Raw genomic sequence first — 26,915 nt, 5'->3', positions numbered from 1 at the left:
GTGCAGCGATGGCACTGCACCAAGAGCGGTGCACCAGATGGTACAGACACAGTGGAGTCCACCCCACAGCCTACCAAAGCCTAAAATACACTTCTAATCGCTTCAGAATTCATGTGCTCTGCTTATTGATCATCCAGTTCCAGTAAGTGTTTTCAGGCAGTGCAGCAGAAGGAATTTTAGAGTGACAATTGACAGTCCTTCTGGATTTAGGGATCTTCTCTAGTGCAGCATGGAGAAATAGAAAAAAGGAATTAAGATGGCTACACTAGTTCGACATTCATTAGTATTTGATGCTTTTCCCCCAGAGATGCAGTGATATCTCGAATGGAGGGTAAACAACATTTGGGCAAAAATCGGCTCAAACCCTCAGCCAGGGTAACAAACCCCTAGAGAAGCTACAATGTTAACTGAGCAGCCAGGATGTCAACAGCCTGCAGGAACCAAACCAGATACAAAGTCTTGCTACAAGGAAAACTGAGGAATGCTGGTTTACTTCCTTGTTCACCAAGAATCCTCATACTACTTGTCAATACTGCAGCTCCTCAGGGGCGTTCCCATCTGGTTTATCACTAACAGCTTTCCACCACTGCCCCTTTCAGTGTGGGGCAGGAACAAACAAAAAGCCAACTGTGATCACAGAAAACTGCAACAGGCTCCCTCCTTGCCTGCTAGAGGCTTCCTACAACCTGGACACTTGGCAGCAGAGCCTGAGCTGCCACTTTCATTCAGTCACTGGGCATTAGCCATACCTGCAGCTTGTGGATCTTAACATATCCCACAGTAACGCTCCTCCCTGGGAGTATCTGGGTCAGGTGGGATCACAAACCATCTGGGTAAGCCAAAGATATATCTCTGAATTTACTAGAGGGGAGTGAGCAGTGCTGTGGAATTCCCAGTTCTTTCATGCCACTGAAGCAAGACAAACATTTCCAGGCCTGCCCTCTAAAGAACAAACATCAGCAATTCTGGAGAGCACAGACATAAAGTTTTGAACCATTTTGGGAAGTTACAGGTGAGTCTGTGGTGAACTGTGTGTGTTACTTTGGAAGACAAAACAGAGACCACTGCTGAACTTGCTGAAAGCAGCAAATACCTTGAATTGCCTCAGTTCTAGAAATACTGTGAAAATTGAAAAGGAAGGGCAGCCTGTGGGGGAGTAAGTCCATTGCTAGGTTTAAGATCAGCTTTTTCCCAGTCTTTTTTTTCAATGGAAAGAATAACACCATACCACTGAAATTCTGCACAGTCCCAGCTTTAAGTGGAAAAGGACAGTCAGCTGAGTAGTTTATGTTCTTCTATAAAAGTTTCTTTGGTCAAAGCCTTGAAAACTCTTGTGAGCAGATACTCTGAGATTAGTATTTGCTCACTAGAGAGCCAAAGATGGTTACAACAGGGATAAAGTTGTGTGTTTTGTTTGCTCTTTCATTATTCAACCAATTCCTCCAGTGTTTGCTAGTGTTGTGTTGTTGATGATCAGGCAAGCTGTGCTCCAGCTACATGTACCCTTCCTACTGTGATACTCAAGACAGCCAGTTTGACACGTTATTATTGGAAAAAATTATATTTTGGAAGAACTCACTACAGAAGGTGACAGAATTCCAAAAATCAAATTACATGAAAATATACATCGCCATTTTCTTTGTACATTAGGTGAGGAAAACTCTGAAGTAGAAGGCAAAGCAGATGAAGGGCCACAGAAGAGAGTAAAGGAGGGAAACTATTTTTGATACCAAACCCAGAAGTTAGTCATTTGAAAGCCTACAGATGTGCATGCTTGAACTCAACCTCGAGAAAAAACAAGCCTGCCCCACACACACCCCACCCCACAAACAGGCAATGAAAAAGGCAAACCAAAAATTTCACCCATAAAAAGCAGCTCATTCCTATCTTGGACTAACTTAGTCAACCAAACTTCCAAGTGAAAGCATTCAAGACCTTGGAAGTTAAAAATCCATCAGGCTGCTCAAGGGTGCTCCATGGCCAGTTTTATTGCTATACCAAATTCAAGAAGGATGAATAATTGGGTTTAAAAAAGGGGTGGGAAGAAAAAAAAAGCACCTTTGAGACTACCAAAGGTCATCATAAAAGAAGACACAAGTACTTGATAGCAAATCCTTTCAGGGTTTAATTAGGAAAATTTTAAGTTCTGATGGGGGAAATAAAAGGGACCGCATTTCCAAAAAAAAAAAAAAAAAAAAAAAAAAAAAAAAAAAAAAAAAAAAAAGAGAGATACTAAACTTTAATACGCAAGAAATTTTAATTAAGCCTTGGTGGGTCAAAGGAAAATTAAAGTGGGGGGAAAAAAAAAACCAAAACCAAAAAAACAAACTGAGTATCCTAATTGGTTCTGACATGCTTCACAAGTTGCTGTTTTTTTCTTTTTAAACTCAGGAAACAATGAATAGGGAGAGAAAAAAACCTGCTAAAATCTTTAGAATTTACACAATTCTATCCCTAACTACAGACAGCATTATTTGGTACAATGTGTATTTGTGGATGTACATGAACAGTATATATATTATCCGGATCATGTTGTGCTATGTACACATCTTTACAATTTTTCCTGAAGGTTAAAGCAGTTCATTAGATTTCAAAATGCGTAATCATCTTGTGTTGGCACTTGTTAGGCTCTTGTCAGCATTGATAACTGGCATGTTTTATTGCAGCCCAGTTCCAGCCAGTGTTTGCCAACTTGTAACAACAGAAGTCCAGCAATAGGTGGGTAGAGTGCAGGAAAAAAAACAGTGCCATGTTTCTCAATTGGAGACCTGCAAAGAAATCACAGGTATTAAAATAAAACCCCTCCTCACCCTTAATTATTTTCAAGATGTTAATTAGTTTTTCAAGCTCAAGAAGATAACTATTACTTGTTCAAGAGCTGCACATACCTCTGAACAGAAGATGGATAAATCCAAACTCATCACCTGAGAAAGACTGGAGTTAATTCAGCACACTGTGTGTCCAAGCTCAATTATCAGAGTTCCTGGCTCCTGTAACTCGTGTTGCTTGTCGAGTGCACAGTGTGTAAAGCTTTGATTATTCACACACAGGACTAAACCATGCAGATTTATCACTGAAAAGTCTGTGCATTACTTACTGTGAGCAGTAGGCACAAATGGCACAGCAGTGCTTAGCAAGCACTGACACCACAGCCCCCAGTCACACTGGGCTAGTTTGAAATCAGCTGTGGCCCCTTCTCATCCAATTCCCTGCCCTTCGCTCCCCTGGGAGGAGTCACCAGACTTAGAAAAGCTTTCGCCTTCCAAAAAAGCAACACAGCCAATTACTTAAAATATTTGTCAAGAGCATTGTTTCACTATAGCTAAGTTCAACATGGCAACAGAGCTGAGGTTAGTTAAGGATACTCTGGAGTGTTACTCACAGTTACTCCATTTCTCCAAGACGGGAAAAAAAAAGTCAGCTGCATTAACAATTCTTGCACTCCAGTTACAGGCAGTTGTACAAGACTTTCTGTTCCTTTGCTTAGTCTTTTGATCAATATTAAGCATTTTTTGTGCTTAATCTGTACTGGAGAAAGTTCCTTTCAATCAAAGCAGAGAGACTGCAGAATGAATTTGTCACAGATGGAGCCGTCCCCCAACCCCCCCAGTGTTTACAGAAGGGTAAGAAAGGAACTCTCTCCTGTACAACTGTGGTTAAAAAAACTACCCAGAAGAATACAGTAAGCTGCTCTGGTTCACTCAGTACAACCCCTCTGAACTACATACAGTGCCATATTTCTGTCCCTGTGAATTATGTATGCTGTAGATAACCAGTAAATATGAATTTGGGGGATGCCAGCCAAATGGGTCAGAGCAGTTTATTTGCCAAACCAACCATTAAGAAAAGGCAGCTTCAACATGAAGTTCTGTTTTGCTTTGAAAAGCAAGAGTGGGAAATTATTAGCTCATGGAGGAAGTTTTTCCTTGGCATACCCAAGATAAAGCGACCAAAGGCCAGGGATTTAAGGGCCATGTTTTAATACAGAGCTTTCTATGAGAGGTTATTAAAAAATAAAAAAGTCCCATTAAAACTGAGATGGGATTGTGTAAATCAGAGTAAGTATCTTGAGTCAGAAGCTCTTTAACAGGGTGGCAAAAAATGCAAATATCACGTCAGCTATTCTCAGGTCAAAACTTGTCCAAGCTCTCAGATATGCCACAGTTCAGTTTCCAAGCAGAACACAGCTGATTTTATGAAGCTATTCCCAAGCCCTCCTCACTAAAGATGTTTTTCAGGCTGCTGAAGAAAATACCACCTTTCTCAATATTATTTAGGGTAATATCTCAATTTGAGGCTTTCTGCTGTGCCAGGAGACTTTCTGTAAAAACTCCCACAGATACCTGAAGCAAACCCTTCTCAGCTTCCTGACAACCTCACTGAAGTCTCATTAAACTCCTGTGTGCAACATGCCACCAACATCTGCAAGATAATCCACAACTCCTGAGATAACAAGACTTTTAAGATGCTTTTAAGATTCTAGTAAGTGTTCTTCACAATAATGAATATCAAAGAATTATCACCCCCTTCTATTACAGCTCCAGTAACCTCTAAGTGCCATTAATAAAGCAGGATGAATTCTGATAAAGAGAAGTTCAACTTCTGAACAGCATAAAACACAAGAATACAAGAGAAGTTCCCCAATTTTGGCAGAATGGGCTGTCAAGTGCACTTAATTCTTTTAGTCTTTAGTACTGCATACAGCCAAAGAGCTCCACTGAGATCATGCAGCTGAGAAGAAAGGTTTGGGGGTTTCTTTTTGCTTTTGAGAGGGAGAAAAATAGTTCAGCAACACTTAAGCAGGAAATCCTCAACTCAGGTAACTGACTTGTCTTGAGAAGGATACTTACCCTGAAAAAAGTGAAGCTACTAGCTGCTGAATAAGTGTCACTCAAAAGCAGTTTCTTGGCTTTTTCTTACACAGCGGGCAACTTTTCTTTTAAATTCTCCATTTCTGTCTTCTCTCCATTCTTTCTGTAATTGAATAGACAGCTTTCAGATGTCAGTCCTACAACAAGGAGTTGTACAAGCTCTAGGAAGACTTTGGTGGTTATGTTTTAGATATTAGCCATCTAGTCAACACCTAAATTTGCTTACAATCATTGAGCTACTCACTGAAAACCTGTGATATTCAGGACTTGTGGAAGTTTGCTCTGAGTTTATGTCACAAGACAGTGAGGATGTAATTTTCCCCTTAGATTTTAGGCATACTCCAAGACTAACCTGGTGGCTTATCAGTATTTCACACTGTCTGTGCTAAAATCTATTTGCTTCAGCCTGCAAAGTAGCAGCAATCTCAACCTGTAGACCACAAGCTGTTGTTATGTGTACAGAGATAGTGTCTTTAACTGCAGCGGTGCAAAAGGTACTGTGGAGCCAGCAGTTACTCTGAGATTTGTTTTTTTAAGACAGTTTCAGTTCCCTTCAATCTAGCCAGGACACTCCAGGACAGAAATACAGAAGTCACAGTATCCAGAAGAGGCACAGCAGTGTCCTTTGAAAGCAAACACCTCCTAGTTAGATATGGCTGTAAGACACTGGCTCTGTGAGAAAGACCTCAGGAGAACACTCAGCTCACCTACAGGGCTGCTTCCTGTGACAGGGATCTGATTTCAAAACTGCAAAGATGAAGAGCCAAGATAAAGACGAGCAGGAAGACAGGTAAGAGGGAAGTCTGAACCCAGAGATGCACACATCAAGGTATCACAAAAACCTCCACGAGAAAGTGCAGCCAGGTTTGTTTTGTGCCAGGCTCACGAGCTCAGATGAAGGCACAGGAGCACTGGGTGTGGTTAAGATTGATGTGCTGGGTGCTGCCTTCCAGTCAGAAGTTGTGGGGAAAATGTAAAGAACCTCTTATTTCATGAAGTTCTACAGTTCTTAGTTTCTGATACAAGCAATATATTCTTAGTGCAGGGGTGAGGGAAGGGGTTAAGAACCCCCACACTGTTTCACCTGATGCAATCCAGCATACAACACCTTCTCACCCCCACTTGAAGGCTGCAGTACATTTGAGTGATAAATGGCATCCCCTAACATCCATCACCTCCAAGCTCACCTCAACAATCAGCACATTGGAGAGCCCAGCATGTCTTAACTTTCCTATGAAAGCACAAATAAGGTTACTAATAGTTTGTTCTTTTTCAGCAATTCATGCAGCAAACATTTGGTTCCTTGGATTGGGACACAGGACAGCTTACACAAGATAGCTTAAGGCCAAGAAAAGCATTTAATTTGTGCCCTCTGAGCTTCAGAGCCTTAGTTTTGTTTCTACTTTTTATATTTGTAGTTCTATGAATTGTTCAGATTTGAATAGCCAGCAAAGTTTCCAATTTGACAGCTGAATCTCCAAAAATGTAATTTTAGGTCATGAACTGTTCTATTTGCTTTTCAAAATATCTACTTAGGTTCCTGATCATCATTTTTCTCCCACTGCAAGAGATTGTACTCCAACATGCATAGTTCATTTTTCCTGAAAGCAGGTATATCCCCTGCTCCTATAATCCTGTGAACTGCCTGTAACACCTTATTCACTACACTCACTTAAAAGCAGAAACTAATGACAGAAGACAACGTATCTGATAGTAACTGCCACGTTTTATTGCTGTAGGAAACACAGGAGCTGCTGGTTCTTCATTACCCTGAGGAGTGTATTTTTTGCTAATATGAAGAGTTCTGCAATCCAGCAGGAGAAGTCAACTGCTCAAGCAGCACTTCAGAAGCTCCTTGAAACATGTAATGCCACAGTCAGAAAAATAGTATCTAGCATCCAAAGTGATGCCTCACTACTGTCTTCACAGTCAAATTTGGATTTTTTTGTTCTTTCAAGCTGGGCTAGAAACAGCTAGCTTCATTTTTGACCTTTACCCTATGGCAAATTCATTTTGTGTCTAACTTTCCTAAGGCAAAACCCAAAAAAATAAAAAACCCACTCCTGAAGTAGTTGCCAAAGTGGGGCAAAATACAGAAAGTCTGATGTCAGGAAGGTGACAAGCACAGCTAAAAGCATGTGCCTTCTCCAGGGTTAGTCCAGCTACACTCAACACACATGAGTTTGTGAACTGAGGAATTCTAATTGCACTTTCAGCATTTTATTAATAACTTGCTCCTCCTGGTGCTCTCACAGGAAATTATCCGTATTTCCTGGGTGTCTGTTTCCACCAGTAACATGACACAAAAAAGGGAGGTCCAACACTTAAAAAGATTAAATAAGGAAATTGTTTACTACAACTTTGTTTTCTGTTTTCTTCCCATTAAATTTCTTTCACATGAATCTCTTCCCATGATGATTTTTCAGCAGAGCTCAACCACCTTTGAAAATACTCAAAACATAGCAGATCAAAGGCTCCAGGAAACTGCTTAACTCCCACCCACTTTGGGAAGGTATAGCTTGGCTGACAGGTTAGCATTCCTTTCCAAACTCTGCATCTTACAATTCCCATCTCCTTCTTCCTCACTCCCACAGTTAAAAGAGCTGGAATTTCTCTTTTGTGAGAAGACAACACTCACTGCTGAACTGCAATTCAGGAGTGTGTCAGTGTTGTGTCAGGTGAGTGGGGCCTGAAGTCTGCCCCCCTATGCCCTTCCAGAACTGAGACTTTTTTCTCTCCCCACTACAAACATTTCTCAGCCTCACTGTTACATTCTGCCCTAAGCACAGCCCTTCTAGAGAGCTGAGAGCTGTGTCTCTACACAGGCACAGGCCATGGCCCAGAACACTGTGCTGCATCAAACACATCTCACACCTACAGATTCACCCTGGTCTTTGTAAATCCAACCATTTTTCCCCACTCCTGAGCCAGTCAGTCTAGTCTGGGACAACCCTCTCTGTTGAGTTGAAGGTCAGATGCCCAGTAAATCCTTTGGGAACCTTCTCAGAGCACAGATCTACCTAGTCAAACCTGCTGCTCTAATCCATGGGAGAGGAACACTGTTGTAGAGAAGTGAAAGAAACTTCTCAATGCTAATTAGTAGTTCTGACAACATCACTGCTTTTCCCAACACAAGGGTAGCCTGTGATAGAAAGGGTTCTTCCCAAAGTTCCTGTTTGCTAAACTACAAACAGAACTCCACTGCAAGGTTTCTACATTGAAGACAATTGGCAGACCAAAGAAAATCTTACCGCTGCATCAACATTAGCAGGAGAATCACCATTGGGATCTGCCAGCATAGAAATAACACTAATCATTATAGTTTCCACTGTGTGAATGGGAAGCCAGCGTTCCTCAGGTTTTTCATAGCCATATTTGTCTTCTCCAGGCTCATGAAGAATTGAAATGCAGACATCGCCGTTCTTGTCAACTACAAAATAGAACAAGGCATATTTCAGTCGTGAACAACATGCTGGCATTTCTTCAGGACAGTCATGGAACTCCTCATCTTCATTCCAGCTAGTCTGAAACACGTTACTGGACACACTTTATAAAGAAGGAAAGTAATTAACTATTGCAGAACTTAACTGTAATAAACAGTGCTTGGTGGAAGTCTGCATGTGCCTGGACAGAGGGCACGTGGGGAGGGAGGGCTCAGTCTAACACCGTGCTGCAACTCTCCAGATTATTTATTTAGACAGGCTCCCACTACAGCTTTTTCTGTTAAGTTCAGCAAACTCGAGAGTGACTTTTTTCCACAGCAACAGCATCAGCTGGATATTACTGGAACATACTGAAATATGATTTAAACTGCTGGAATTAGAAAGTGCCTGACAAGTACTCTGATATTTTCAGAGCTCAAACTGACACAGCATTAAAATATTCCCTGTCCTTTTGATGGGAGCACTGTCTCCTCCCACCTTTCAACATCTACAGTTTCTGAAGTTGAAGAAAATTTCTCTTTGCCAGTAAAACCATCTTTCATTTTATTTTACCTTCCCATCCAATCTCCATCAGTTCATAGGTAAATGAGATGTTAGGAGAAGTCTCCTTTAGAGAGACTAAAAGATTTCTTTTCATGCTTCACTAGATGAGGACAATCTTGGGCTTCTATACTGAACTGCCAAGTCAGTAATAGCAAGATGAAATATTTGAAGGTATAACAAAAGGCAGCTATAGAAGTCAGGTTTCTCCTCAGACTAGAATTTTGCACTTAGGAAAAAAAATTAAGAAATACATTCCCTGAACAATTACCAAGAATGCAAAAACCTACTCTAAACAGCTTCTGAAAATACTTCAAGAGTATTTTATGCTCTCAGAGCAGGAATACTAAAACCTCTGCCATTGTTATTACTTCTCTGTCAAGTGAGGATGGCAAAAGCAGAGTTTCATATTTCTAACACAAACAGAAATGTATCTATTTGTCTTCATTGCATTTTAGTCCTGAGCTGCAAAAAGCAATTGAAACTTTGACATTTCTTACCATTTGGATGCCAGATTTCTGTGATGAATTTCATTTTTGGCGGCCTCAGTGGGTAGTCTTTTGGAAAAGTAAGATGAGCCTTGAAAACACCACCTTCACTGGGGAATCAAAAATATCTTAGTAGAGTTTCTTGTAAGCTTAAGCTGAAGATCGGAACTTACTGATGTTCTAAGTTTACACCTCACACAACTTAACATCATGTTGCTAATTAACACTATCAACACCTCTATATGCAATGTAAAGAGTTTCTACATTGAGAAGATCCTTTCACAAGATACTGCCAGTTCCCCAACACAATCTTTTTTAGAACTAGGATGGTGTTCCAGAGGGGAAAAACCATGGGGGTGGGGGAAAAAAAAATTTAAAACTGCCAAGGAATTTACCATCTGGAATCATAACTTACATTTTTTTTCCTTCCAGTACATTTATTAACAGGAAAAAAAAAGGTATTGCCAATAACTGCCTTTCTCAAATCCAGCCCAGCAGACACCCATTTTTCTCTGTTAGAGACTTCAGTCCTAATTTTGTAGTCTCAGTCTGCAGCAGTGAGCCCCAGGGAAAAACTGCAGAGAGCTCTGGCTGTGTCTAGAGCATTAAATGTAAAAAGACTTCCAATGCCACCTTTTCAACACTAAGCTAAAGCGACTCAGGCGTGACAGTGAGGTGTTCTGCATTGGTTACCCACTCAACTGGAAAACAATAATAAACAAGAGACATCCAGGTTTTATGTGGAGTTACAGGCCAGGAATAGTCCCTTTTGAAAAATGAAGGCTTGTATTAGATGGAAAGGTTTACACACGGAATGCTTTGCTAATGTCAATAGTATAACATTTGTCCTGCTACTGTCATTTCTTCTAACTGAAGGTTGTAACAAAATTTGGAATTGCAAAAACAGAATAAAAAGTGGAACATAAACCTCCAATGAAGATGGCATGGGATGCACAGTGTCAGAAGCTCCCCCTCAGCAGCCACACAGACAAAAGTACTGGGAACAGAAAACTGTTTTGCACTGTATTTGTAACGGAGCAGAGTCTCTGAAGTGCACCAGCTACTAAGAAAAATAACATGTTCTACCACCACTAACCAAAGGGGTGAAGTTCCAGCAAGTGTCTCAAAAAAACCCCAAAGAAACCAACCAACAAAAAGCGCTGCCTTTAAGTAACTTGGCTCTTTGAAGCAGCTGAGGGGATCTGAACCCACAGCATTTATTTTTCACAAATTTTAGAAAAGGCAGGCAGTTCCCAAAGAATCCTTCATCCCAGGAGAGGTAATAATTCCAGAGGCACTATTTTAACATCCATAATGTTAAGACAAAGGAGGGAGAGATTGCATTTGCTGATAGCCCCAAACCAGTCAAAGCCTTTCTTTCAAACTGAGAAAAGTCCTTCTTTTCCTTTTTTAAGAAGCAGATCCTAAAGCTACTAGACTGTAGGGCATTCCTGGTTGCCCCATATCAAATGTATATAAATACAGGTTTTAAAGTGGATATACATTAGATATAAGTTAATGAAATACAGGGACATCAATGCCATTCTTAGCAATATTCCTGATGAAAAGGGTTTCTGTCAGCAGAGTAATGGACTAAGTCTAAAGTCTTTTCAAGTAAACTCAGAATAAATTAAGTGAGACCAGGAATGAGACTGTTTGAAAACTGCTTAAGCTAAACTATTATATATGACCATTCTTATCAAACAGCCCAGGAAAGAAGGATTCAGTGTAACACTACCCTGAAAAATAGCAACCAGGAACAGAAGTTAGTTTCTTACCTAAAAGCCTCAAAAAAAACCCTCAGGACCCTATAAAATGGAGTTAAAAAACACAATTGCAACTTCTAACACCTAAGATGACAATTAATTAGAAGCAGCATTTCTTTACTGACGGTATTTATAAAATAGCTGTGGGAATGTAACAGAACTACAAGACTGGTCAGAAGAGAAACCATCTCATGCAAGACATGAGACCACAGCGCAGTGAGCTTGAGGAAAAGCCTGTTTGATTACTGGGTTTAAATACTTATTCAAAGCGTGCCCACAGACATACAGAACTTCATGCTGCAACCAGAACTGACCTCGAGTAAATGTCATTAGGCATTTTGTATCAGTAGTTTACCACTGCAACAGCTTAATGAAGAGAACAGAGTTCATCTTCAGGAGTACACTTTAAACTGACCTCTCTTGGGCAAGAACCCTGTCCCAGGAACCACAGTAGATCATCACCCCGAGGTACTCCAGGTCACACTTGGAAGCTCTCCCTCTCAAACTGACAGGATTAGAAGCTAATTCTATGGACTGCTGAGGTTTCCTCCAACTACATCCCGTTTCAATCGCATATTTTCCTGCCATCACAAGAATGAACTTGTAGTGGTTTAACACAGCACTATCAGCTGAACTCCAGCCTCCCAGCAGCAACAGCAAATAGTGGATTTTATCTGCCTTACTTACATGTGAAAGGAAACAGAAGCTCCTCTAAGTGCACCTATTCTCTTTCTTTTCCATACAAGTACAAAGAGATCAGTGTTACCCTTCCCCAGGGGAGCAAAGCAGTTTAGAACTCCTACATAGCAAATCCAGCTATTCACATGCATTCTGCTAGCAACAGAAGAGTTAATTTAGCACAAAGGTTTTGGTTAGCTTCTACTCACTAGGAGCACACTAGAACTAAAATAAAAAGTTAATCCGAGTTCATTTAAGTTTCTGTATAAGTGTCAGTACTTACTATAGTGTATCTGGAGGACCAATAATAAGGACTTCCCATCGATAAAGATCATTGTCATCTATTAAGCCCGCTGAAAAGCCTTCCACTGGATTTTTGTTGAGCTCTGTGTAGGAAAAAGAATTTAAGAGTAACTTTAGGTGTCTATAATACACATTTGGTGCTTTTGCTCCTGTGTCCATACATGACCAAAACCCCGGTGACATTTGGAGCTTGCTCATGGACTGACAGCCCTGGTGAGCATCCTCAGCTCCCCCACCACAAACACTTCTGCAGAGCTGGGAGCACGTCTGACCCTCAAACTCTGAGTGCAACGTGAGCAGAAGGGCCAGAACAACACACCACTGTGGGACATGGTATCCTGAACGAGTGTCTGAGTCAGGACACAGGCTTTCCAACAATAAAAAAGCTTTACAAGAACCCCAAGGAGCCAGCTTCAACTAAAGTCTGTCTTTAACTCTGGAAAATGCTAACAGAAGACCAAAGTCACATTATGTTTTTATTTAAAAGTAACATTCTACTTTATTTAAATTTTCTTTTCAGGATCTGAAAGCATTTGAGACCCCTGCCAGTGAATTCTGGAGATAATGATTTACTGTATTCTGAACTAGTACAAGAGAACACAGAAGATAAGCTGCTATGCTGTTCAGGTATGGGGTTGTGTGTTTTTATTTCTTCCTTTTGCTTACAGTTTTTTCCATCAGTGATAAGAAATAGAGCATTCTAAGTGTATAGGCTGCTTCATATTATATATATATATATATATATATACACACACACACACATACACACTACACACTTCATATATATAGCCAGGTAGGGCTTCTCTGGAAAATAGCTACACACAAGTCACAGCTAGGTCTAGACTCCACTGAACTTCTGTTTTCAGCCTGCTCCAGGAAAAAAAATACCTGTAAGATTTGGAATTAAACACTTCAAATGAGTTTTGCCTACAATCCAGTGGTGGGGGTGGGAAGGTGATATTATCTATTAACTGACAGCGTCAGGTCAGAAATTACATTAAATGCTGCATTTATGCCAAATTCAAATTCTTCATCCAGCATTTCCAACAGTATATACAAAGTCCTTACAGATCTTGGGTATTTAAGATACAGGAAGGGAGAAAGAAGGTATTCCTTCAACTGGTCAGCAATTTCCAGATTAAATTAAGAATGTTAGTTATCGGCGGGGGGGGAAAACACACACACACAAAAAACCAACCACAGATATTTTATAACCTCTCAGACACTATGCAATCCTCATTATTCTGTTCCACAGCACAGTTTGTCTACATATTCCCATTTGGTAAACCTAAAAGCTGTAAGACTTAAGTTCACAGGGCCTTATAATGCCCTCAGGCACATGCAGAGGAACTTCAGCTGAGAACATTGTACCTTTCTGGAGAAAAAGCTGCCATTAAGTCCAAACTGATCTGCACATAAGCTTGCTATCACTGGAGGCCAGTTAAGTTCTGAACTATTCCAAGTGTGGCTGAAAAAGGCAAGAACAATGAATTCAAGCCCCACAGAGGAGACTGAGTCCACACTGGGAAAACAAAATGCTCAGCTCACGTGAAGGACCAAGATCCTGAAGAGGGAGACAGCAGGAACATCAACTTTGGTCACTACTAATTTAGTCAAACCTATCCACAAAGGTGACTCAATTGTAAAATCCCAAGGAACATATTGAAAGGGTTTTCCTAGGAGCTACTCAAAAGGGTAGAATCAGGAGGTGAGGTCAGCCATTCAGTCCCCAGGGTGCAAGCCAAGGATTTGGGTACTGAGCCCAACCATGGTTTTCCCAGACAATGCCTGAAAGAAAAGGAAACATCACAGGCTCCCTAACCAAGATGCAAATTTTATGTGACTGCTGTAACTGAAACTGCTCACATTTAGCTTTCTTGTTGTTTGCAAGTTATCACTGCTCACTGATAAGACTTTAAAGACTGCAAGAACTTAAGACTGAAAAAAAATCAGAATGTTTCTCTCTATTTAAATATGCCACATTATTTCCAAAGCAAATATACACATTCTTTCTCTATTTCTTAATGTGTGTTGTTTTAATTTCTTTTTACATCTGTTTCAACCTCAAACAACTTTATCCCTAAGTAGTTCAAAACATTTTTTGTGTATTTATTCCCAAAGAAAGACAACTCTTAAACTCCAAATTACACCTAGAACCATGAGAACTTGTGAGAAGGAGCAAGATTCCTGGATGCCAACTCCTTTAATGCAGAACATCTGTAAACTGTGTGAAAGGGACAATCATCAACAAAAACCTTCAGTTAAAGTAGTTAAAGAAGTTTACTTAGTGGATGTTGCCTATAAAGCAAATGAGCACATTACTTTTTTTACAGGAGGTGGCATCAGTCTTGGCTTGTGAAAAGGTTACTTTCCTTCCATGACAGCAGTATTGAAGCACAGCTCAAACAGCTGCTGATTGCAGAAATACTCTGAGGAAAAACAAGGAATATAAGCTCATACACCTTCCCCACGAGAGGTATGCAGAATTACCAACGGCAATTTAAAAATGAGCTTTTCCATCCAGATTATTTATGCTAAACTAAACAACATGGCTGGCAGGCAGACAAAAAAGGAATTCTCAGGAAAGTTCTGCACTGAGACACGAAAAGCATCATCCTTGGCTGCTTTACCATGGATAGCCAATAGCTGCTACTCATTAAAACCTGCCAAGGCCCAAGGTTTGTTTGGCTTTGTTTTTTTTCCCTGGATATAGTAAGTGCTGCATATCAGGGAAGTTAACCAGCAGTACCACCTGGCTCTTGCCTCTCTCCCTGCTAGCTGAGCCTCACACAGTTAGTGAAATCCGTGCACCACAATCCCAAAGGAGCAGCGAGGCAGGCAGGGCACACACACGGCTCAGTGACAGGGCTGCTGCCAGGCCGGTGTCACTGACACGGCACCCAGGGCAGGGGACACCTGCTCCCTGCGCCTGTCAGTCCCCACCAGACACAGCCCTTAACTGCTTGCAGCCTGAGCAGGAGCTTCCCGAGACAAATATGGGGATAAAGCAAAGGATTCCGTTCCCTTCTCTAGGCAGGGAGAGGGGAACAAGCTCTTAGGGCAGGTCCTCTACAAAGCCCTGCTGAAAAACTGCCCTAGAAGTCCTGGAAGAGCAGAGAAGCCACACACACCTATGAAGGATTGGATCTTCCACATTATTTTTCCAACAGTTTCATTTTGAGATTTCTTGTTTAGCTGCGCTTTTTAAACATAAATGAGTACATTAACATATTTCCATCATGTTCATGCCTAACTAAATGCCATTTACTTGCAATTACTATATATTACAGTCTGTGGTTTAGCATTTCTGACAATACTTTTTGCATTTCTGATCATTTAATACAATAGGCATTTTTCTACCCAACAAAAGAAAAGAAAATCCAAAACATTCTTACACTGAGTCTAGAGACAGTTTCAGGTAGAGCCCTTTGCAGACCAAGCAGCAGCTGACAGCCAAAGCAGCACACACCTGGACAGCTGCCAAGCAGCAACATACTTGGAACAGAATCCAGTGTCTGCTTATAAATTAGACATTCAGTTCCTTTAATCCCAGTCCTGAACCTGGAATTAAATCCAATACCTGACTTGGGAGGTGAGGAAGACTAAAGGCCCATAATCCAACAGAGTTGTTTAAATCCAGAAGAGATTTTAAAGCCCCATGGCTCCCTTTCCACATGATCTGCCACACGCTGTCTGTCCCTTCAGCTCTTACTAAAGCAGAACTGAGTTACCATTGCCTTAAACTTGAGCCAACCCAGTACCACGGGCTGCACTTCCAGTTTCAGTGTTTAGTTTACATCAAGCTACTGATGTTCCCACACTCACTGAAACTGCCTTTATATAAGCCAAGAGACTTCACCAATCCCAGAGCAGAACAGCATCAACAAAAATGACTAAGCAGAACGAGCCCCATAGCTCCATGGAACAGCTATGTACGGCATCCAAACTTTTCAGCCTGCCATCTCACCCAGCCAGCCACTGCATAGGAACTCTGAGTATTTTAAGCTACATTACAGTACAAAGCTTTCAAAAATATGAGCTCCTATATTTTTTTAATAGCAGCCTCTTCAGTAAGTTACACGGTGTTTGAGCTTTGTGCAGCCAGTGGATAGAGTACAACACAAACACAGACTAGGGAGCCCAAACCCTGGCTAAGGCTTCTGGATGAACCATCTGGCTGGCTTACACAGCTCTCAGGGCAAGCAGGCCGTATCAGCACTTGGTATCTGCTGCACCTTAGACTTCTGTTGTCTTCGGTGCTTTTTGTGAGGCTAAGCTCTAACTAGTCCAGGAGCTTGTAACAACTGTTCACGCTGGAACTCCTCATTCCAGCCTCCTCTTCTCCATACCCCACACTGTGATTTCCACACAGTCCTATCACTTCACTGAGGTCAGTTACGATTTCCAAAACTTTGCTGCCTGCAGGATCCAGCTGTACATTTCAGATTCTAGAGAAGGAGGGCTGAGATTATCATAAAGTAACATGATCTCTAGGTGGAGATGTATTCCCCTAGCTCTCAATTTTATCCGCTTTCATCATGTTCTGTCTTGCTCTGCAAGCTCATCCAAGAAGTTCAGACAAAACGTAGCACAAAATATGCACACGCTCCTGATAGCCACTGTGGGAGTGACAAATAGACAACACTTAGAACAGACTAAGTCTCTGAAGGACATCGAAATTACTTTGAAGGGAGAAGCAGTAAAGACAAACCTGTCTTAAGCAGAGAATCTACCAACCATTTCAGCAGAAGCTTTAGATTTGACTTTAGCCTGGCAACTAACTGATTTCCAGTGCTCCACACATCACTCCTTCTTAGTAAGGGCAGCAATTCAGACTTCTGCAACTCAAATTCTCTGAGCTCAGAGAATTTCTAAGAAGGGTTGCACAATTAGCATTAACAGGCAGGCTGCATGTCAGTGCAGTGCTACACACCTTTGTGTACTGCTCCATTTGCCAAGGCCTCAGCTATACCTGCGAAGTCTCCCTTAGATTTGCACAGTGAAGCAGATTTTGAAAGGACAGAGGACAAGGCTGGAGGTTTCTTGTTTGATTTTTGGTTTTATTCCCAGTCAAATTCCTAGCCATGGCCAAGTTCAGCTTCGCAAACAAGTGGAGAGCAGCACTGGCCCAAAGTTCCTAAAGCTGCTGCTACAGGTATGAGGATTAGGGTACCAGAGAAACTTGAGTAGAGACTGGAATTATTTTATGAGTAAGGTATGTATTATTGTAGAATTAAGCTAAAAATTGAGTTTCCTGATTCTGTATATTCTGTAGCTCCACAGTCATAGGAGTCATGGCATACCTGGAGACAGACAATTTGAAACTCAAGTTAGTTATTTAATCAAAAACTGAGTCTTAACAGACCAACCAGGAGCTTGCAGATCTTTGGTACTGCCTTGGTTCTTCAGGAGTTCCTTGTAATCACTTAAGCCCATGGGGGTGGACATCAGTAGACATTGTCAATGTTCCTTTAGATTTGTCTCTCATGGGTCTCAAAACCAGCTCTGAGACATTCTCACCTAGAGCACAGATACCCAGCAACTGATCTAACCTGGCAACCCAGTTTATCCAGCCCACAGTCTGTTCCCGTGCACCGTTTCACCTGAGAGTCCTAAAGACAGGCAAGAATAGTCACAACCTATTTTGGGGCATTTTCTTTCTGCAGCACTCTTCATACATGGACCCTTCTGTGTACACACACTCAAACCACTCTTTTCCAACATCCCATGCTGCAGAAGGAAGGTCTGCTTCCCCCTCCCTCCATCCATTTGCCATTAAGCAAATAGCTAAACTCAGTAATTTAAGTTACTGTGGACCACACTGTGCCTACTAAGCCCACAAATCTTTTCTTTCAAAACAAACGGGGTGTTCAAGTTAACTTTCCTGTCCGAATCCCTGGAAATACAAAACATACTCATCTGATGAAAACCTTTGAATGCCATAGTATTCTCTGAAGTTTTGAAAGCTATGCCTCCAGAATTAAGGTTCTCAGCAGTAAGTTCAGCAGCCACGTAATATTGGTAGAAATCAAGATAAAATGTTTCCTGAACAGCCTTCCTTGACTAGACTACTAGAATCACGCTGTGTATCCTGTCAGACCAGACTCCAGCACAGGATTAAAATGGAGGTTGAATAAGGTCTGTTAAAAGACCACAAGAAAACCATTCCCAGTAAGTTCTGGATTTTGAGGGGAAGTGTTATGAGGAAGGGATAAAAACAAGGATAGTAAAAAGAATTGGATGTACCTTGATTCGGAAACCCACATGTAAAGGAAGCAATTATGTCACCAGGGAATATTCAGTGCTTTGCCCACAGAGTCAACTGCAGCACAGAGCCACATTCATCTGTCACAGCCAGGGTAATAGAAATGCCACCTCCACTTTGTCCTCCATGTTTGATGCCTGTTTCCACTCTTAAAGAGTTAGACAAGTATTCAATCTGTATCTGCATCTGTCTGTATTTGAGATGGTCACCCTCAGCAGCATTCAAGAGATCTTATCAGGGTAAGCAGTTTCTGAGACACCATCATTATCTCATCCCGAAGCAGGTGTCAAAACCAGGTCAGATGAATCACACTCTACACACATTTATTTCTCTCACCGACAAAGGCCTACAAGTTTCAGATGCCTGCTGTACACAAATACTGGAATTTGGCAAGACAGGTGTCATCCTAGGTGCCATTAATGTAGCTGAGTTTAACCATGGAATAGAAGTTGATTAACTTCTTAAAAGCTAATTACCAACAGACTAAAGCTAAGGAAAAAAAAACCCGTCCAAATATCTTCTGAGCAGTTATATACATGTTAATCATGAAACAGCACTGCTGCCCAGAGCCAAGGGTTCTAGGATGTGTATGGTTCACAGACAAAAAGAGAACACCATTAGAAATCCACTGAATAGTCTCTGTGGCATGCCTATGCCACAGGGAGATGTTAACATCTGAGAGAGATGTTAACATTCAAGTTGTTGTGCAAGTCAAGGACAACTTTCCAGCTTGTTTTCTCTCCTGCTTATAATATGAATAACAGGTTTGCATATCCTAACTTGAGACACATTGTTATTTAGAATTGTTTTAAGACATTCCTTTAGATGACTCCTGACAGCACCATCTTCTAGATCAGCACCAAATGCCAGCCAGCTAAAAAAACAGCCAGCTTGACCTATGAGGTGTATGATGACAGCACAGAAATACCTTTCCCTTAACAATCCACACACAGAGAGACTGTACGTGAAAACTTTTACAGAGGGTTTCTATCAAAAAGTCTTTATTATTATTCTAAACCAGTGCAAAACCTGCTAACATTTCTGTCCAGAAGAGCAGTTATTTTTATGGAACCCCATTTCAATTCGATTGCTATACTTAGTATTCTTACAAGGTCTGGATATCTGATCTCTGCTCCAGCTGATGTGCCTTGGACTAGGGAGTAGGCAAGAAAAGCCAAGTAAGAACATTTACGCTTGCAGGGTGGCCTAAAGCTCAAGCCTACTTAAGACTGTAAGTGAAAGATCTCAAAACCAGTCACTGACAGACAGGCACACACCACTCAAAACTGAAGCACAGAGCAGGTGCAGCTTGGTGAGAGCAAAGGCCTGCACGTGAAGCGTTGCCCTGATTCTGTTCCCGTACACTGGAACAAAAAGTGGAGTTTCAGGAGCCACATGCCCTCTTCCTCACACAAGCCACCTGCTCTCCTTTATCAGGCACCCCAGTCTGTACACTCATTTTAGTATTTGGTTAGTTCTTGCTTTCAGAACAGCAGCCACCTTTCAGATCAGTTCCACTTCATTAGAACCCTGTCTCTATGCTGGGAACAAACTGTTGTATTTTAGATCAAAGCAGAGGTTGATTAAACACAATACAGGAGGAAAATCTAGCAGAATGCCTACTTGAGGCAAACTCAGTTTCCTACAAAGGTCACTAATTTTCAAACTGTTTAACATGGGGCTTTGGGGGAACTAAAAACCAACCTGTACCAACCACAGAAGGGACCAAGTAATCCTGTGTTAGTTGAATCTGCACATATTGTTCCAAGTCTGTCTTGTATTAAAAAGAAATCTCAACAATACACAAAAACATCAAGGCAGAATTAGCTATAATTACATGTGGTTTAATCTGAAGACCATTCACTCTACTTGATTTATCCGTATCAGTTTCTCTTAAAAAATACATATATATATATAGCAAATCAATAAATCCTTAGTTTGCAGCAAATAACTGCAATACTAAAGTTGGAATCGGCATCAATGACACAAGTCAAGACATTTCAGTTGACTTTGCATGATTTAACATCTCCAAATGAAGCCCTTACTGACAAAGCAGAAATTCTGAGAAAAGCATTTTCTCAAATGGCTATCAATTTTGCTCCTTACTTCAGAGGATCTCCAGCAATGCTCTCCCATTCCACTATTCTCAAACAAAACAGGAATAAATCACTCTACTGCCAGATCTAGATATGCCCTTACTTTGGTGTACCTTACAATGCCTTGTTTGGGGGGGGGTGAGAAGGAAAGAACTCATGGGAAGTTTGGTTCTTTCCCTGAAAGATTAGTAAGCTGACCTAGGCAGAGCCAAGGCAGCGACTCCTTGATGAGGCAGGTTATTGCTTCATCCTGTTTAAGCAAGTGGTTGAGTCATCAAGCCCTTCATTCTGTAGTTTAGCTAAATATCGCTTTCCAAAACTGCCAGCACCCCTGAAATTTTGCTGGTGGCTGCTGTTATAAATATTCTTTTCTTTGAAGATGCAAAGTTCAGATTATTTCTGCAAGAGAAGCATTTGGAAAACTAACACGTAGCAGGCAAAGTTTCCCATTGGTCACGTTTATCATGTTATTTACAGTGCAACAGAAATCCAGGCTGCTTGTGCTGTTGTAGTGACTGGAGTCTAAGCAAGGCCTGTGTTTTAGCAATGATATTGTCTATAAAGTCAGCTAGAGAAAGGGAGCTTTGGTAATTCTGTCAGCACAACCTCACAAGAAACAGGATTATCTCATCTGCTGTAACAGGGCCCTGCGCTGCTGGGGGGTTGAGGTTGCTGCTGCACACTGTACCTAAGCACCCCAAAAAGCATCAGACCAAAAAAATTGATGGCTATCTAAAAACATGAAAGAGTCTTCTAAAAAAAAATATGCAGGGGTGTTTATAATCTCAGAACCACTTAAAACGCTAACTTTTACATATACTGGACCTTGGAGTCCTATTTGGGATAATACAGAATATTAATGTCCATATGAACAGCCCTTCACAAAGGAGGTAACAAGCAATCTAGTACCAAATTAATACTTCACATCAGCACCACTCAAAGGACTATCTCATGGACAAACTTACTGTAAGGCAGGGCTCAACTGTAAACCAAGGTTTCTTATACACCAGCCATCCCAGAAATATGCATCTCAGCTTTGATGTATAAAGTCACCTTCACTCTGCAATTCCCTCTCCATTCATGTTCAAATAGATTTTTTTAAAAAGTAAGTCCTATCTAATTGCCAAAAATTCAACTAGCTCAACATTACACAAAAAGATTCTTCCACAAAAGAAAGTAAAAATCGTTCAACTGTCACATTAAGTATTTAATACCATTTTCCAACTTGTTAGTTTTTAATTAATCATTTCTACTTTGAAATAGAAGCTGTATACACTTTAAACTGAAATAATGCCATGTTTCTCATGTTTAAGAAAAGCATTAATGTGGCTTTTTCTGTATCCTAAGTTGGAGATTACTTACAACCCAGCTCAACTTCAGCCAACAAAGGCATGGTTATTCCCATTTCCAATGCTCCGTGTTTATGTTAAAGAGAACTCGCACTTCTAGTTCCACTGTGTGCTACTGATTTAACTGCGTCCTCCCTATGTGATTTTGCTGGTTGAACTAGACAAGTCTGCCCACTCTAAAGTCTCTGTGTCAGCAAGAATTTGGCAGAAAGATGAAATAAAAGTATTCAGAGACATACCTCAGTCTGTAAAACCTTTGGGCTTGACAGCTCTGGAGACTGGAAGAGAAGCTTTACACCCTGTTGTCTGCATCTCTTCTTAAAGAACATAAAGTTTTGGGGCTGTAAAAACAAGAGTTTATCCTCCACCAGCTCCCCTGAGGGGTGAACTCTGCTAACCCAGTGCTACACCAATCTGCATACTTGCTGTGGACTTTTTTTGTTGAAGTTCAGGGGCACTTTTCTTTAAGTTTTTCCTGCACCCTGCCTGGAAGAAGTGGACAGGTCATGGCTCCTATTTCACATTGTTATAAACCCACAAAGTGACCCACTCCTCAAAAAAAAAAAAAAAAAAAAAAAAAAAAAAAAAAAAAAAAAAAAAAAAAAAAAAAAAAAAAAACCAAACCCAAAAAACAAAACAACAACAAACAAAGAAAACAAACCACCACCACCCAAATAAACAAATATGTTTGAATTTTAAGATATTTCCAGAAGGTGCTACAGCTTACAATTAAGTTGATTTGAGAGGTAACAGCATTTCGTTTTACAGACATCCATAGACATCTGATCCTCCAGCTCTAGTTAGACTACCATTTTTAAATGGCTTTGCTATTAAGGAATCCCAATTCATCACATCCTTAAGACTTAAAAAAAAAAAAACCCCAAACCATAAAACCTACTAGATGTTCTTACTACCTTGAATTGTTCTTGTGCTTAAAGGGAGGTGAGCACATGTCAATATAAAAACAGCTACTACACTTGGTCCCTGGGGATCCAGCTCAGTATTTAACTAGCAAAGGCACTGTGAAGCCACATAGAATTTGGAAGATTAAAAAATAACCCACATGTAACTTGAAGTTATATTTTGTGACTGTCATTGAATGTCCCTTCTCTCTGAGCATTATCAGCATCCAGAACATGCCACTGAAGCGCACAAGCATGTTGTACATGGTGCTGTGGTACCAGCTCCCTGCTCAAGTTACAAGCCAGCTTGCTTTCAAGAGAAAAAAAAGAAAAAAAAAAAAGATTGAGTCTGTGTTCATACACTCATTGGAGCAACTTCAGGTTATGTTACCAAGTTTTGCTCTCTTTGGTAAGACTCGTTGTTTTACAGCTCACTGACAACCAGCAGCCTCATCAGTTCACCTATACTTGGACAAAGCACTCAGGAATTAAAACAGCTCATTAAAGTGCTCCATGCCAGACACCTTCTTTCCCCAGAATTAAGAACCAAAGCATATGGGGGACCAGACAGGTAGACATTCTGAGAACTACTGTTTAACATTCCTCCCTCCTCCTGCCATTGTTTTTTCTTCTGGGCATTGAAAAGATATCCAGGGCCTCACCATTTAAGAATTTTTATACTCCTCAACTGATCCACTACTGTACGGGTTTCAGATTCTCACTTCAACCTCCCTTCATTTCTGGATGTCTCACTTCAATCTCAGATCTCTTGTCATTATTAAAGCACAAGTGAATGGTCTAAAGCAATTTAAACTACCTTAGATCACACAACTCACATCAACTGTCTGTTTACTGTCCTCCAAAACCCAACTACAAGCTACAAACCCATGACTGACCACACTTGATACAGGCAAAAACTGTATGGAGCAGAGAGATTCAGTATCAGTCCCACCGGGCAAATACTACCAGAGGAGTGACTTTTGGTTTGAGGTAGGAGAAATAGTGTGAGTATTAACAAAGGGACATGTTGGAGCAGGTGAGACTTGGAAGACAGTCAGCAGTAGGGAAGGAAGATGGTGAAGCTCAGCCTCTGCACTACGACTTCAAGAAAAAACAGTGTCAGTCTAGTGTCAGCTCAGTTCAGACATCACATAGAAAATAGTTTCTTCCATACGAGGTAACTTTCTCAGGTCAGTTATTCCATGTTGGACTTTTGAAGAGTTCAAGACTCTTCTTCAATGCTCACCATACTTCATGCACACTCAGTCACTCTTAACATGGTTTCAACTTCATTTAGTACAGGTAAAGGGATACCAAAGGTATTGATATTACTTAAAACACAAAACCCCCACAATAGCTGCATGGTGCAAGAAAATGGCTGCAGTCAGTACAGCTGAATCAGTAATAGGGGCAACTAGAAAAGTTCCCCAGTTTTTACCAGTACACGTAAAGCCTCAGATAAGAGTGAGCAGAAAGTTAAACAGAAGTTAACCCCTAGACCTAGTAGTCTACAAATGTACTTACATATCCAACCAGTCTGTGTTTACACAAGGTCTTAAGACCTCACAAAGAAAAAAAAAAAAATTTACACCACAGGAGCACTTACAATATCAAGAGACTTCAACTATATGTCCAACTTTCTTTTGTGAAGAACACTTAGTAGATTAAAAGAGAAATTCCAGACAGCTGAACAACTGTTCTAGGTTACCAAATGCTTTTTTTTTTTTAATCAAGTTAGAAAGCAACTAGTCTACAATGTTGTTTCCCTTCAGGGATCATATGTAGGAGAGAGAGGCTTCACATCCTATCCAGTCTGGATCTCCTGCAGTAAGCTCATACCGAGGCGTTATTAGCTTATCTGAACGTGCAGACTCCTCACTGAGTGTCACTAATAACCTCAGCAGTTACCAGGGCATTAACAGGTGCATGCTGATGTTCAGGACTAAGGCCACAGTATGCGATTTTTAGCCACGGTGAAAAACTTTTTTTTTTTTTTTTTAAGAGCTTCACCTTAAAGGGGTAAAACATTCTGTGCTAGTACTTAACGATACTGAAGTTTCTCAAACTGATCACCAACCAAACCCAGAAAACAGTGCTGGAGATGCACAACACACCATCCAGCCTGCTATGCCCGGTTATGCAACCTCATCTCCTTACTGCTAACAATGCTGCTTTCCACCCTTAGGCTTCCAACCACATTCACTGAAGTTCTGGGCCAAAATCCTGCTCCGGGAATTCCTGTGCCACCCAGTGACCCTGTCCCTTTGTACGGCTACTCTGCCAACTCCAGCCAGCGCTGGAATTGTCCGAGTTCAGGTACACCTGGCACACACTCCCCTAAGTGGCTACGAAGCAATTTTTACGTAAGGGACGAAAAAGGCGACCCGATTCTCCCAAGGTACCGTGCAGACCCGTGCGATTCCTCGAGTGGATGGCCGTATCCCGGCCCGGCAGGCAGAGGATGCGGCGAACATGTGCAAGTGGGGGAGGGAGGAAGGGAGCGCTGCCGGCTCGTTTCCCTTTAAGTGTAGCAGCGCACACATGGAGCCGCATTGTGCGGCCCCGCGCATGCGGGGCCCCTCGGCGGGGCCGGGCCGGGCCAGCTCGGCCGCCCGCCCGGGGACAAAGGGAGGGGGCGCGGCGACACCGAGCCCGTCTGACACCCCGCTCCCCTCCGCCGCCGGCCCGGCCGCAGCACCCAGGCCGCGTCCGGCCCCCGGCCCGGTCCCCAACTCCTCCTCCCCCGCGCCCGTCCCGCCCTCTCGCCCCCGGCGGACCCCCCCGCCCCTCCCCGCGGGTCCCCCCGCAGCGCTCCCGCCCGCTCCCCCGCCCGCACCCGCTGCTGCCCGGTCATTTCCCCCCCGCCGGTGCCTGTGGAGCCCCCGCCGCTTCTCCTGACAACAAAGGGGCCAGCGGCCTCCCTCTCCCGGGCACGGGAGGTGAGGGGGAGCCGGCGAGGGGAGGCGGGACGAGGGCACCGCAGGTCCCCGCGGGAAGGGGTGCGAGTGCGGGGAGTCAGCCTGGGCCCGGAGTGTCTCGTTCCGGGGGTGGGGGAACAATCCTCCTTCCTCCCCTTCTTTCCGGCGCCTCAGAAACACCCCCAAAACATCAGCCCGCACGCATCCCCCGCGCTGCGGGACGAGCTCCGGCTCAGTTCTTCCCCCGCCCCAGGGAGACGGGACCGCAAGGGGAGGGGACGAGGAGTCCGCCAGGCTTGGTACCGGGGGGCTGCGGGGGCCGACGAGCGCGGCCGGTGCCACCCCGCGCTCCCCCGGCGGGACGGGGGCAGCCGAGGGGACGCTCCCCCACCGTGCCGGCCCCGCTCCCCTCCCCCGGCTCCCCTGGCAGCAATCGCCGGTCGGGCTCCCCCTCCCCCGCTCGGCCTAGTTCCCTCGGCTCCCGGCTGGGCACAGCACGGCGAGGGGGGGCCGTAATCTCCCCTTCCCCCTCACACACACACGCACTCCCGCCCGCCCCCTCCCCGAGCCGGCGCCCCTTCCTTCCCCCGCCGCGGCCCGCGGCCCCTCCGAGGCCGCCCGGCCGCGGCTCCCCCGCGGCGGATCACCCGCCGCTTTCCCTTCCTTCCTCCGCCGCCGGCCCAGGTACCTGCTAGTTGTCTCCGCAGTAGCAAGGCAGACTGGAGCTCCGTCATTCTCCCCCGCTCTGCCCGGGGAGGGAGTCCCAGCGGCGGCGGGGACGGCGCGGCTCCTGGCGCTGCGAGAGGTGGCGGCGAGCGTCCCTCAGCCCGTCCGCTCCGCGCCCGCCGGGGGTCTGGCTCGGCGCCGGCCGCCACAGCACGCAGGGTCCCGGGCAGGGCAGCGCGGCCGTGGCTCCGAGCCGCCCTCCGCCTCTTGCTCCGAGCCCTCAGCGCCGCCACCTCCCGCTCCCCCCGCCAGGAATTTCACCGCACTCGGGCCCGCGCAGGCGCACCTGGCCCGGCCGCCGGCCCTTCCGCGCCGCCATCTTGAGAGCGGCTGAGGGGCGGGGAGCCGTGCTTGGCCGCCATGTTGGGAAGGTCCCTGCCTCCCTGTCCTGAGTCAAGCCTGAGTTAGCGGAGAGGAAGGCAGAGCGCTTCATGAGGGGATCTCCTCACGAAGGACATTTAGGGACATAAAGCACAGCAAGTTCCACCTCAACTTGAGGAAGAACTTCTTTACGTGAGTGTGGTGGAACACTGGGACAGACTTGTCCAGGGAGGGTGTGGAGTGTCCCTC

General features: G+C 43.2%; 1 protein-coding gene across 1 annotated transcript; it reads right to left on the bottom strand.

Moving 5' to 3' along the window:
• Positions 1–1,542: 1,542 nt before the first annotated feature.
• On the bottom strand, positions 1,543–26,609 carry UBE2G1 (ubiquitin conjugating enzyme E2 G1). The gene is made up of 6 exons (XM_063402416.1): positions 26,308–26,609; positions 12,070–12,172; positions 9,355–9,452; positions 8,123–8,301; positions 4,851–4,974; positions 1,543–2,768 (listed from the first exon to the last, which is right to left on the bottom strand). Exons 1-5 carry the CDS (start codon positions 26,351–26,353, stop codon positions 4,888–4,890), a joined length of 513 nt encoding a protein of 170 aa, XP_063258486.1. The 5' UTR covers positions 26,354–26,609; the 3' UTR covers positions 1,543–2,768; positions 4,851–4,887.
• Positions 26,610–26,915: the final 306 nt, after the last annotated feature.

This window comes from Prinia subflava, chromosome 8 (genome assembly GCF_021018805.1).
Source record: "Prinia subflava isolate CZ2003 ecotype Zambia chromosome 8, Cam_Psub_1.2, whole genome shotgun sequence".
In the NCBI taxonomy this organism is placed as follows: domain Eukaryota; kingdom Metazoa; phylum Chordata; class Aves; order Passeriformes; family Cisticolidae; genus Prinia; species Prinia subflava.
The sequence above is the reverse complement of the archived record's forward strand: the minus strand, read 5'-3'. Positions and strand labels throughout refer to the sequence as shown.